Genomic DNA, 13,653 nt, shown 5'->3' on the forward strand with positions numbered 1-13,653 from the left:
ATCTCACCTGCATGTGTCACAGTGCTTAGAAGGGTCAGGTCTACGATCACAAAGGCAGGCTTTTCAAGAAAGCAGCACTGCCACTCTCATTTTAATAAAAACGCACTCCAATACGTTACTCCTAAGGGCAAATGTTTTTCAACTCTGTATTCAAAAAATTGAGGACAGCAAAATCCATTAGTTATCAAAACACTCTTGAAAAACATTAAATTTAGTGGACGGTCCAGAGTCTGATTTCAAGGACATCACAATCACACACGCCCAGGCATCCTCATTCAAGGTGACCATGAAAGGCAGAAGTGTAACAGCAGTCACCTTCCCAACTACCACACCAGCGAGCAACGCGACTAGGGAGGTAAGAGTATAAACAATGTGCTACGAGTATATGAACTCTGCACCTTTAGGTTTTTGCTCTCTTTCAGAACCATCGACCCCTCAAGTAATTACCTCGTAAGTAGTAAATACAGTTAATCCCACACTTTTATCATTTAATTTCACAACTGCCTCTGAAAGGATGTAGCCAGGAAGTACTATATCTCTCTGAACTGCTAAAAGTGCATTTTTAATAACAATGGTTTTCCAAGGAAGCAGATGTCTGAGAAGAGTTATCTGGGTGAGCATCCCAGTCTCCCCATCTGGGGAGCCCCACAGTGGAAACAGCCCTGCTGTCCAGGAAGCGAGGCCCACAAGAAAAGACTGCGCTAGGACTTCTTAAATCTGCATCTATGAATTCCAATGTCAGTGACTACTGATTCTCTTCAAATGACACTCAAGTGTATACATAAAAAAGTACAGTTGACCCTTGAACGACAGGGGGCTGGGGGCACCAACCCCCCACCAGTCAAAAACCCTTGTGTAACTTCTGACTCCCCCCAGAACTTAACTACGAACAGCCTCCTGTTGACTGGAAGCCTTAATGATAACAGAAACAAGTAACATATCATTTTGTGTATATTCTTACATTAAAGTAAGCTAGAGAAAAGAAAATGTTACTGGGAAAATCATAAGGAAGAGAAAATACAGGATTGAACTGTATTTAGTAACGTAACAAAACAAAACACCCACAGAGAATGTGACCCGTGCAGTTCAAACCTGTGTTGTTCATGGGTCAACTGCAGTATCCACTGAAATGAGACTCAAGAAATATCAGGGCAAACGAGTTTTTCAAAGCACAAAATTCCTGAATTATGCTTCTGTGACAGTGATAAGTGACCTCTGGTTCAACAGTGGCAAGAAGTTTAAGTATACTTGTTAAGATGCATGAGATCTATTCATTTTGGTAACAGCATTTATAGACTCCAGTGTCAGGTGGTAGGCTACTATTAAAGAACTAATGCTAGGGAGAAAAGCAAAACTGTAAGAATGACAACTTTCACTGGCACTGAGCTAACATGATGACAGAAGGTGACAGACCCATATAGATAATAAATGTGTAATGAAAACAGATGAAAAAGTTAAAACAGGTACCTATCAAATTGTAACATTTATCTCTAAAATGTAACAACCAGAAGTATGTCTTTAATAACATAATTTTGAAACTATAAAGGCAATGCCAAAAGAAGTATCTTGTAATTATCTACACAATTACGCAAAATTCCAAGAAAGAAAGGTGTGTACTAGTGAAAAAAAAATACTGTTCATTAGAAATAATCATTCTGTTTTCTCAAAGTAACCCCAGAAGATCTGACTTATTTCTAGATCCACAATATTATGTCAGTTAAGATCATATAAAATGTTCTAATTTTAAACGTCCCATTCACTTAAGCCAAGTTTAACCTACATGAGTCACAGGAAATTCAAGTGTATTAGCCATGCAACGTAGGGTCAGTTCTGAACCTGAGTACTTAGGCTTAGGAAAAAGAATATTAAGTATTTTAAAATATAATCAAGTATTAATTGACTTTTCCAGTAATTTGGGGAAAAAACTACCAATTCCCCCCCCCCCCCCCCCAAGGAGATCTTCTCTTTTTTCTCTTTTACCCATTCTAAAGTGTGGGATTAATTCCCATCTTTCAAAGAAATGGAAATTTTGGAATAGGTAATTTCAGTATTAAAAAAAATGGATACTTACAGCTTTCTTTCCAAGTTCAGTCTTTGATAATGTTAAGGATCCTGCAAGGTAGCATCCAGGTCCTGCCCCTTTAGGTATTCTAATACAAAAGTTTAAAAGAGAAAAAAAAGGAACTAAAGAAAAAGTCTCACAAAGGTAATCGGAGTAAACCATCAAAACAACTGTAATCTGAAATAATTCCCATAGCTCAGATTTCAAAAATCAAAGGGAGAAATCATCTTAGTCTAAAACAGTATGTGACAATATACTGTAAATTTAGCCCAATGTAATGAACTCACATAAAAACAGTACAGTATTTAGGACAGACATTAACTGTAAGCAACGCTGCCACTTACTTGTCATCGGGTAAGGAAGTAACAAAGAATGGTTGATTATATTTGGGTGGTAATGTCAAATTACTTGATTTCTTCTTTCCTAGAAGTGCAAGGCTATGATTTTCATGAATATCTAAGCTCAAGGTATTAGACAACCTATGAGAAACAATAAATGGAAGATCTTTAAGACGTTCCAAATCACTGATCTGCTCATGACGGATCTGTAGTCGAATTGTATAATCTCCTTTTTCCAGTTTCAAAGAATACTAAAAAAAGACAAAGAACATTGGGAAAAGTACGGGTTAGCCAAGTAAACGGAACTCAGAGTAAGAGAATAAGCAGGAACAATCAGCACACACAGAGCATGCACACACTTGCCCTGCACACCAGGGCTGAGAGCACCATGTGAACCGTCCACGGCCACGTGCAGACTAAAGGGTAAGGGAGCTGCGGGCAGGAATGCCTCCCAAGCCCTCACTTTGCCATGACAACAGGCTATGCCCATTCTCTCAGCTACACCAGTGTCTGCTCAAGACTGACGAGAGCCATGATTTTCTAGTTAGTGAGTCTTTAGAACATGGATAAAACGCCACCAAACCTAGCAAAACTGAGGTGCTGTATAATATCTAAGACCAATAACGCGCACGTGTGTGCGTACACAGCGGGTCGTCTTTATCTTGCAGCCAGAACACTGCACCTCTTTATCCCAAACAGGAGAAGAGGGAGCCAGCAGAGATCGAGGAGTAAAAATCCACTATGTTTCACCCAGTCAGCCTGTTCAGGAGTGTGGAACGCCATATCCTGCATCAGCACTTTCTCTCGAGGAGATTGTAAACAATAATGTAATGGCACCGTGTAACCCAGTCTGCACTGAGGAGGTGGGGGGGGGGGGGGGGGGGGCTGGGATTGCTTTGAGAAAAAGGAAATCATTTCCTGACTAGTGAATTGAAAAAAACCTGCGCAAATTATTTTCATTATCTGGCATAAGATTATAGATGTTACAGGAAATACCTCATTTCTTGGTAACGATATTTTAATCGGATGAAATTTCTACAAACTGTTTGAATAAAAGATTTTTTCCCCTTGAGACAATCGTACCAAGCACAGTGCTTGGCATACAGTAAGTGCTGAGTAAACAGCCATGTCAGGAAGAAATGAATGTCAAAGTTCTAGTAAACTGAAGACACTGCTGTAGTGCTTTTCACCAAGTTCAGACCTGGGATCATTTCAAGATGCTCATATGACCTTAGATGATCCGCTTTCAGCCTTCAGATGGGTGGAAGCAGTGGGAAGGAAGGAGAAATACTTAAAATAAAAAGCTATGCCGGCCAGCGTCTGCAGGCATCACCCGTGCCCTCCTCTACCCCAAAACTTGAATCAGCTGACTTTACATGGCTGAGAGGTTGTCACAGTCTATTTTATACAAGACAACTAATTGAGCTTCGACTGGTATGTCAAAGAAGTAAATACAAAACTATATGATTATAAAAACAAAACAAAACAGAAAAACAAAAATTACCATAAACAAGAAATCAGAAATTCATTATCTCAGGAAACAGCCTCTGTTAATTCTAAAAATCACTACTGATTTCATACCTGATGTGGATAGGCATCTCCCGAACCCATTTGTCTTTTGTTCTGGTCAAATATAATCCACAGTTGGCTGTCAAATTCTGATTCATACAATAGTTCACAAAGTAGTGGGCAGCTTGGAGTTACTTCCCCACTCTTGGGCTACAAAAAAAATACGAATGATTACTTGACATGATTTACGTGATTTCTGATGTAGATCTGCAAAACTGTTATTGATGAGATTTTTACATTAAAAGTATTAAAAACAGGGCGCCTGGGTGGCTCAGTCGGTTAAGCGTCCGACTTCGGCTCAGGTCATGATCTCAGTTTGTGAGCTCGAGCCCCGCGTTGGGCTCTGTGCTGACAGCTCGGAGCCTGGAGCCTGCTTCGGATTCTGTGTCTCCCTCTCTCTCTGCCCCTCTTCTGTGCTCTCTCTCTCAAAAATAAATAGACAATAAAAAAAAAAAAAAGTAAAAAAAAAAAAAAAGTATTAAAAACATTTCCTTTTGGTAACCGATTTTTAAAATGCAGAACATCCAATATTTTGGCAGTAATAAAAAATATTTCTCCTTTACGAGCTTTTAAAAATACAAACCCAGCTATTTGTATGCATTAATGGAATATAATATGTATCCTTCAGGACCTCTAATTACTTGATAAAACTGAAATTTGACAATTCACCGAAATCAATCATCTCCTAAACACTAAAACCAAATTCATATTATGTTCCAATAAGCATTCTGCTGAAATCTTACTGGTACTACATAAATTCTCAGATCCCACATTTACACTAGTCTCAACTACCTTTTACTACTCATTCAACCCAAGAGTTATTCCGACTTCTCATGGTTTTAATGTATATGCTTCAGAGAAAGCAGTCAGGCCATCTGCCATAATCAGAAGGCATCTGGCATTGATGAGACGTCTAACCACTGAACAGTTATCAGTGATTACAAACACTAAGGTTCAAAGGCAAAGTTACCACTAAATTAGAGTTTATGACTTCAGACCCAAATGGGACTTAGATCGTTACAAATCATTACTTTCCAAAGAATAATTCCAAATTAACCACAGTTAATTACTTGACTCTTTGATACACACACGCACACACACACACACTCAATCCCTTGTCCTTCCATTTTTGACTTTATGATTCATGAACAAAACCCAGAAGTTCATCTTAAGGTTATACTTCATTATATAAACACTTACTTGATGAAAGTTATAGGTCAGGATCATCTCATAAAGCTGACGATTATTTGGCAAAACATCTCTTGATCCTAAAGGTTTTGTTTTTGCACTCAGTGGTCTGTAATTAGACAAATGTGTAACTGATTTAAGAGTTCATTCACTGAGACCAATGAAACTATAATCAACAAAATCTATGACGTGTCACAATAAGTGACAATGAACATTCCTAAACTCTGTATATCTTATTATATTTTCAGTATATTTTATAGTATTTTAATATAGTATTCACGTAGAGAATTCTCTACTGACTGAACCACAGCAATACATAGTTTAAATCTTGTGAGGTTACAAAAACATTTTCAAATGTCAACACATAGTCAACACGTAACCAGATCCCAATACTGGGGCAACTGCTAACACTGTCAAAGTAGAGACAGGTTTTGACTCGCACCCTCCTGTCCAAACTGCAGATGGCAACGCACACATCACAGGCTGGGTCCTGTAGGGGCCACACCCAGAGCTTTACTTCCATGTTATTTAAGGCTGGAAGCTACTGCTGGGGCTGCCTCCTTGAGGGCTGCCAGGATTCCTAGGCTGGAAAGTCAGAAAGTGCATTTGTATTTCCAGCACTCAGATGATTTAAGAAGATGACTCCTTTCAAAGAGTGTAAGAGATGTCCCCACTCCCCACCACACCGATGCTCAACATCTGTAGCCCTAAAACATTTAAAGATACCGCAGTGTCTGGACCCAGCTCTTCAAGGTTATGCAGGGAGCCAGATCTTCATACTTCAAGGAGGACTGAACATCAAAACGATTGATTCCTTCCGACGCATGCTACAAAGGATATTTATCAAGTTAGATTCTCAAACTTTGTTGATAATAAACCATATTTTTAAACATTTGGACCTAAAATAGACATGTCTAACGCAATTTGTAAACACCTATGAATAAAGACTACCGTTATTTCCAGAACCATAGGTAATCTGCACGTTAACATTTAAACCCAACCAGTGAGATTATTTTTCCCTAACGCAAATAAGTGACGTTAAAAATGATGGAAACATGGAACTTACAATGTTTAACTGAGGAGCAGTACACACTATTCCATGGAAAGAAACGGTGTAATCGATATTGACATCACTGAGACTTGCCCACCAACGAGCAATGCAAAACTCAATTGCTTTCCCACCCTGTGAAGAAAGATGAAAATCAGAGATGTATAATTCCCTTCTCTCACTTTCCTTCAAAGTACACAATATAAATAGTAGGTGTTTTAAAGCAATTCTAGCTTTCAAACTTTTCCTATTTGTACAGCTATGTGTGGAGTTAGACGATTACGGTTGCAGAGATAGAGTATAGGCATTTAAATACACAGTTATTTACTCAGAATCCTACAGTGCTTGTCATAAAAGACCTGAGGCAGCTTTTCAGAGTACATGAAATAAAACAATGATGAAAACAAACTGGAATAAAAACTTAGGGCCAAAGGAAAAGTTATAAGAACAATGATAAGAGGGGTATTTCAGCTTTGCAAGGACTATTCAATACCCACAGTTGAGTTGCAGGCTCAGAGCCGCCTGGCAATCAAAGCAAAATGAAACTATGGTCATTTACATCTTTCTCTTAGAAAAATTAAAAGCAAAAACTATTTGAAGCACTGAGTTTTAAATTAGGTTTTCTAGTACTCGGTGCGTTAGAAAGTTTAAAGATGGGTCACAGGACACTAACACATACAAGAAAAAGTAATCAGAAACATAAGATCCAGGAAAGATGATACAACTAACTGAAAACACTACGGAAACAGGTCTGAGAAAGACCGCCGGCTCCTGCAGAGGACAAACGACACCACGCAGGAGGGGCTCTGCCACGCGGCAGCCCTGCGGGTGGGAAGCGGCAACAGCTTCACCTCCTACAGCAAAACAGCCTCATGGATTCTTAACTACGGGGCATTAATAATGCAACAAGTAGAAAACATGAAGAAAAACGTAAATGAGGAAATGATCTGTGTGACGAGGAAAACAATCCACTTCGGGGTCCATGTCACAACGCATCAGAACCTAGCAGACCAGCACTTTTCTTCACTAAGTTATCGAAGAGTTCAAACAATATTTACCTCCTGCTTGGTCTCCACTAACCCACCACGACTACCCACCTTCCTACTTTACTTATTCAGCATCAATAAAATATGCAGTCCCAATACGCTCTATACAAACTATAAAATCAAATTCAAATACTTAGGTTTGGCCCACAACAAAAATAAAAAAAGACATCATTTTAGGATTTCAAACTATTAATTGAAACTTACTAAGACAGGAAAAGCTTCAGTCAATGTCCCTTTTTCCGGAAGGGAACAGAACTTATAGAATTCATGACTTCGATACGCCCTCTGCTTCACCAGCTGCACTGCGTGGAGAACAAACTTGGCCGACACCTCAGAAGAGCACGAACACACAGTCACCTCTAGAGTCAGATGGGGGGGAAGCAAAGCTTTAAACTGATAGGATTTAAAAAGAGACATACAAGTATTTTAATAATGCCAACTTTTTAGAAAACGACATATTGCCAATAAAATAATATACTCAAAGGAAATGCGTGGATTTTCTCAAAAACAAAGAATCAACAGAATGAATAAAGATAAAAGGGTAGAAGACTCGACTACGGAAAAGAAACAGAACAGCATTAAAATGAGCAGCCGCCATGCTGCAAACTCCAAACACCACGGAACAGCAAGCTGTCCACAGATGGACACAATTACACAAAACCCTGCTCCCCTCTGTTGCTATGAGGAAACTTGCTTTAGCTGAGGACCAATCAATTCCTGATAAAGGATTTTAATTTTGGAAACCTCTACTTGTTACCATACCTAAAGTCCATTAGTATCTATTTCTTCAACTTCACTGACAACTTTTCCTAGTCTCTCCCTCCCGTCTGCTTCTAGAAAGTATGACTGTCAGAACTGCATGTGCTTAGCTTTATTCTGAGGCTGAGCTGGAGGCAAAGCCACAATCCCTGTGAGGCAGAATCAGCATCTTATCTAATGAACACCCACTCTAATACAGGAAACTTAGAGCAAGAATTAGTCTCTGGTTCCCAAGGTCAAGTGGGCACAGAGGTCTGTGAACCTAATCAATTGCTAAGAATACAAAACCTAGTGTTAGGACAATATTTCTAATTATTTGAAATAGGAATCATCTGTTGTACATTTCTGGGTTTTGTTGTTTTTTGCCCCCCCCCCACCACCTCCCACCCCATTTTACCGAGATACAGTGTATTTGTTATTGACAAATGACACTGTGTGTAAGTTTAGGGTGTACACTGTGGGGATTTGATACACACACATATATTGTAAAATGGCTATCACAATAAGGCTAGTTAACACATCCATCACTTCACACACTTACCAATTTGTTTTGTGGTTGTGAAAATATTTCAAACCTGACTTTTAGCAAATTTCAAATACATAATAAAGAACAGTTCACCACAATTACTGTGTTAGACATTAGATTCCTTGAACTTATTCACCTTGTAAGTGGAAGTCTGTACCCTTGACCGCCATCTTCCCGTTTTCCTTGCCCTCCCCCAGCAAACTGCTGATCTAAGACTGCTATATGCTCTAAGCTACTTCCATTCTGGATCATCCAATAAATTCCTATAAAAATAACCCTGTTTTCAATAGCAACCTGAACAAATCATAATTAGAGCATTATAATTACTGGCATTAACCGTTAAAAAGATATCAGATTCAATACTAATCAACCATAGATTTTCCTTTAGTATTATTAGTGTACATTTTATCAGAGCTCAGTATTAGACAATTCCATGGGCCCTATATGGGCGGTAGCCCAGAGTTCTCAACCATACAGCTCTGACTCTAATCATTAATAGACAAAGTATTATTCTAAACTAAGTTAAAAAGGGGCGCCTGGGTGGCTCAGTCAGTTGAGTGTCTGACTTCAGCTCAGGTCATGATCCCACAGTTCGCGGGTTCAAGCCCCGCGTTGGGCTCTGTGCTGACAGCTCAGAGCCTGGAGACTCCTTCCGATTGTGTCTCTCTCTCTCTCTGCCCCTCCCCTGCTCGTGCTCTGTCCCTGTCTCTTCAAAGAATAAAAAATGTTAAAGCTAAGCTAAAAATTTGAATATTAAAACATCTTAAAATAGCCTAGATGATTTGATGTATGAATCAATGCAAAATAGTACAAGATCTTATTAATGTTTTAAATCTAACAGCAAATCTAGAGTGTCAGAGGTAGTACTGTCAGGAGAAAGGCCCATACTAGAGAGATACACAAACTTTCTGTGGTCCAATCCCAGAAAGGATAGAACGTACATAAAGGTAAGTGGTCAGGACGGACTCAAATGTTACTTACCAGCCCATGTTGCACCCTCAGGAACCTCAATAAAATGCCTTCGAATTTGGCCAGGTTTAAAATGTATATCTGTCAAGGCTAGATCATAATGTGATGATTCGTTTACTCTGGAAATAAAAATAAACAGCTAAATGTGACACTGTCACAAAAATGTCTTTATATTATAAGCCCACCGGTACTCTAGATTTTAACATTAGAAATAAGCACAGTTCATTAGAAATAAACACAGGGATTTAAAAGCTGGTTACAAAACAGTTCGCACAGTATTCTCATTTTTGCAACATGTTAGTAGTGATAAGCTCTGGATAGCCCAGGATAGTGATTTTTTTCTCCTATTTACTTGTCTGCTACAATCTGTCTGGAAGACACACATACATGGATCCTTCATTCACAGGATTTCCCAATTACTAGAATCTAAACTATCGTGAGTCCTAAATATTAAAATCAAACGTAATGTTTTGTGTCACTGATATGGTCTTTTTTTTTTTTAAGTTTATTTATTTATTTTTGAAAGAGTGTGTGAGCGGGGGAGGGGCAGAGAGGGAAAAAGAATCCCAAGCAGGTTCTAGGCTGTCAGCGCAGAGCCTGATGAAGGGTTAGATCTCACAAACCATGATATCATGACCTGAGTGGAAATCAAGAGTCGGATGCTTAACTGACTAAGCCACTCAGGTGCCTCGTCACCGATACTGTCTTATAGCTCTGAGACTGGTATTAAACCTCTTTATATAGCTTCAAAATATGCCATGCTATAATGACACAGTAAAGAAGAAAAGTACTTTCACAGCATTTTTGTAAGAAATCAATGACACATAAAAGTCAAATATGTAATTACCCACTATGGAAACCTAAAGAGTATGCTAAGGATAAATTGTAGTCAGTGTGACAAACATTTAATGAGTGCCTACTATACCTATGGGGTCCTGTTGTTAGGAGCTTCAAATACAACACTGAATAAAATATTTTCCTTTGCCCTAGTCAGTCTGGAGGAGACAGAAAAACTACCAAAAACGTTTAACATAATATGCTTGGGGTAGATAGGAAGTGTTAGCAGTAAAGAAAGAAAAGGTACTTGGTTCGTGGAAAAGCTTCCTGAAGGAGATGATGTCTCAGCAAATTCCTGAATCTTTTATATTATTTTGTCTAACTTCCTATTGGACTTCCAGGGAAAATCTGAGAATTTAAGTGTTCTGTAATTTCTCCATGTGTATGTCACTTTTTATCTCCAGAATCTCATCCTAGGTTTCTTACAGGCTGAGACCTAGGGCATATTTAATATTTACCACTGTAACTAACTCAGTAGAAACCATTAACTGAGAACTTCCCGTTGTTTCCAGAATTCCCATCTCGATCTCGTACTTCATCTACTAAACAATTTGTTTTGTTCCGAATATACTATGTAATGGGCTCCACACAGGAACTCGTAGGATACAGTCCCTGTGTCTTCAGCGGGCTCACAGTCCAATGGGGTAAACTAACATTGACCATAATGGCTAAAGCCTGTACTGCAGGCAAGTAAAAAGTGCCATGAGGCAGCCAGAAGGGACTGCCTTCGCCTGGGGATGACCAGGAACATGCCAGTCTGAGGAAACCTGGGCGACGGCACCAGTGAGTGGAAACGTGCAGCTGGGTGGATGGGGTGATAGGAAATGCTGGTTTTGAAGGATCAGTGTTTGCTCTTTTAAAGAGCATTGATCCTTGGGAATGCCACCAATGTATCTTAAACAGGAAGCGGTACGATCAGATCAGAGTTCCTCGGTTCTGGGGTGAAAGACAAGGGAAGGGAAGAGTCTGGAAACAGTAGGTGAAGGGACGAAACAATACCACCAACCGCAGACGGATCAGACCGGGCACAGTGCTGGGGCAGGGCACGTGAGACGTCCCCAGGTATTCTCACAGTCAACAAGCGATACAAAGACTATGTGCCACCCTGAACTTCGAGCAAGAAGCAGAACTAAAGCCCAGTTACCTGATTCTGGTCTATCAATCCTTTAAAAGTTCACACTATTTCCATAAATAGCCACGAAAAAGTTCCATGTAACAACAGCTGCGGTAACTCGTTACTTACTTGGCCGCTACCACTGCAGTGATTGGAACTCGGAACAGAGGACCTGCGTTAGGGGAGGCTATGTCATAGCCACACACCTAGAAAAAAAGAGGAAGTTTCAGTATCCATAAACCTTTACAAGAGAGAAAAAAAGGTAAAATCTATTCACAAAGTAATCTAATATTAAAATTTAAAAGCCTTAAGCACGAGCGGACACCACTTTTCTGATGTCGGGTCACATAATTAATGGCAAAATAACAAATGCATGCATACCCACCCTTAACTAATTCAGACCAATGGGAACACAGACTGCCACATAAGGTACTTTTACACATTTTAAAGAGTATTTAGAAAGTAAAATGGAGATGCACCAATACCTCTGTATAATGCAATCCTTCTCTTAAGCCCCTGGGATCCACACGTATGTTTATGTGTCTACACTGATTCATGAGTTCCAAATGGCTGGGACACTGAACCCAAGATGAATTTGAAGTTAAAGCTAAATGAAGCTGAAGGGATATTTTTTCAGAGTTTTCTAGCATTAAAAAGACCAAAAATTAAAGATTAGTACTTTTTTCCTTTTCTTCCATTTTCAAAAGTTCTACCTTCTCTTAAAACCTAACAAATGAGTTTAGTCAATTGTAAAAATGCACTAGGACATGGGCTTCTAAAACACAGCTTAAATAACAGCCACCGGACCTTCCTAGGCTGTAGTGCACCTGTGATCCGTTCACGTTTTACCCGCGTGGCCACAGTCTCACGACAGGGTGTTTTCATGACTATGTGCCATCTGACCCAAAGGAAGATGCCAAGGATACAGTGGTGACCATTCTGTTCCTACCTCCAAGAGCTGTGGTTCTGGCTAGCTGCTTCTGCCACCCACTCTGTGACCGAACCTCTCTGTCTTACACCCAAGCAGTCAAAGTGGCAAAGAAAAGGAACCTGATGCTTTATTGCCCACAATTTAATAAAACTCTGGGTCACTGAAGGCCTAGGCTACTGTTTTCCTCTGTAGTCACCAGACTCACTGAATTGCCATGATATCAGGACCCTACCTGCAATCGCATCTCCCTAAACTATGTAAGATTTAAGATAATAATATTGGCAATTCATGTTTTCTCTTTAGAACGTTAACCCAAATGGCCTTTCTCTTGTACGATACTATTCATTCAAACCACAAATGTGAGCACCTCAGCTTACTGTCCATTTATTACTTACCGGTATTTTCCGGAAATACAGGTTCAATGCCAACGCCATGATCTGAAGGTGCGGCCACCTGAACGGGATCTCGGAGGTAGATGCCTCGGTTATTTCCAACAGTAACAGTGAAACCTAATTTATTAGCAAATGACGTATTCTGAATGAGGTAGTCATAGGCTTTATCAACCTAATTAAAAAAAAAAAAAAAGTAAAATATCAATGGTTGGGTCAAGAAAATATTAACAAATCACCAACTTGATTTCGGTTGTAGCAAAGTACAGGCAAAAAGTTAGTCTGTACATTCGCCTAAGAGGACAAGTCTACCTTTTCAGACACAACACCAGTTCAACCACCCCCGCAACCCCACTCCACTCTCTGGACTCACATCACTATTCCCAAGTGACCAAAGTTAGGGACTCCTCCATACGCCGTTATAGTGACAGCTTCTGCCCTCGACCTCTCCACTTTGAATTTCTACCCTGTGTGTCCTACATCTACTGTATTTCTCTTACTGCAACAAATCTGTCTTAGCTACAAAATCTGCTTCATACCCTGTTTGCTTACCAGTTCGGAAACTATTATGATCACGTAACGTAGAATTAGATCAACTCAATCACTGTTATTATATGAAATATTATCCAGTAATAGCTAAGACTGCATCTTGATTGGCAATCCATTTTTCACACACACAACACTACCTGAATAATACCATGTCCTTGGGCAAATACTTCTATATTGTCAGCCTTCACGGCAGTGTTTTCTAGAGCCCTTCTGACTGAATGAACCGTGTAGTTAACATTATTAGCTTTCAGACCTGAAATGACAAAGCAAAAGCAAGAAAAGGAGTATTAGAGAGTCTGCTACTTGAAATCTCTTTCCCTCACCAGCA

General features: G+C 39.5%; 1 protein-coding gene across 8 annotated transcripts in view; it reads right to left on the reverse strand.

Annotated features, from left to right (window-relative positions):
- The window catches only part of TPP2 (tripeptidyl peptidase 2), a 67,607-nt gene that overhangs the window by 17,445 nt on the left and 36,509 nt on the right, over positions 1–13,653 (reverse strand). For all 8 annotated transcript variants that reach the window (XM_086708497.1, XM_086708493.1, XM_086708491.1 and 5 more), the window contains 12 exons: positions 13,463–13,578; positions 12,783–12,951; positions 11,942–12,099; positions 11,586–11,662; positions 9,518–9,624; positions 7,456–7,610; positions 6,224–6,340; positions 5,884–5,984; positions 5,170–5,266; positions 3,982–4,119; positions 2,407–2,651; positions 2,072–2,150 (listed from right to left, as the gene is read on the reverse strand). In XM_086708497.1, coding sequence (XP_086564623.1) covers positions 2,072–2,150; positions 2,407–2,651; positions 3,982–4,119; positions 5,170–5,266; positions 5,884–5,984; positions 6,224–6,340; positions 7,456–7,610; positions 9,518–9,624; positions 11,586–11,662; positions 11,942–12,099; positions 12,783–12,951; positions 13,463–13,578 — 1,559 coding nt within the window. The remainder of the gene's footprint in view (positions 1–2,071; positions 2,151–2,406; positions 2,652–3,981; positions 4,120–5,169; positions 5,267–5,883; positions 5,985–6,223; positions 6,341–7,455; positions 7,611–9,517; positions 9,625–11,585; positions 11,663–11,941; positions 12,100–12,782; positions 12,952–13,462; positions 13,579–13,653) is intronic.

The sequence above is a fragment of the Puma concolor genome, chromosome A1 (genome assembly GCF_028749965.1).
Source record: "Puma concolor isolate L17-30 chromosome A1, mPumCon1.1.hap2, whole genome shotgun sequence".
Classification (NCBI taxonomy): domain Eukaryota; kingdom Metazoa; phylum Chordata; class Mammalia; order Carnivora; family Felidae; genus Puma; species Puma concolor.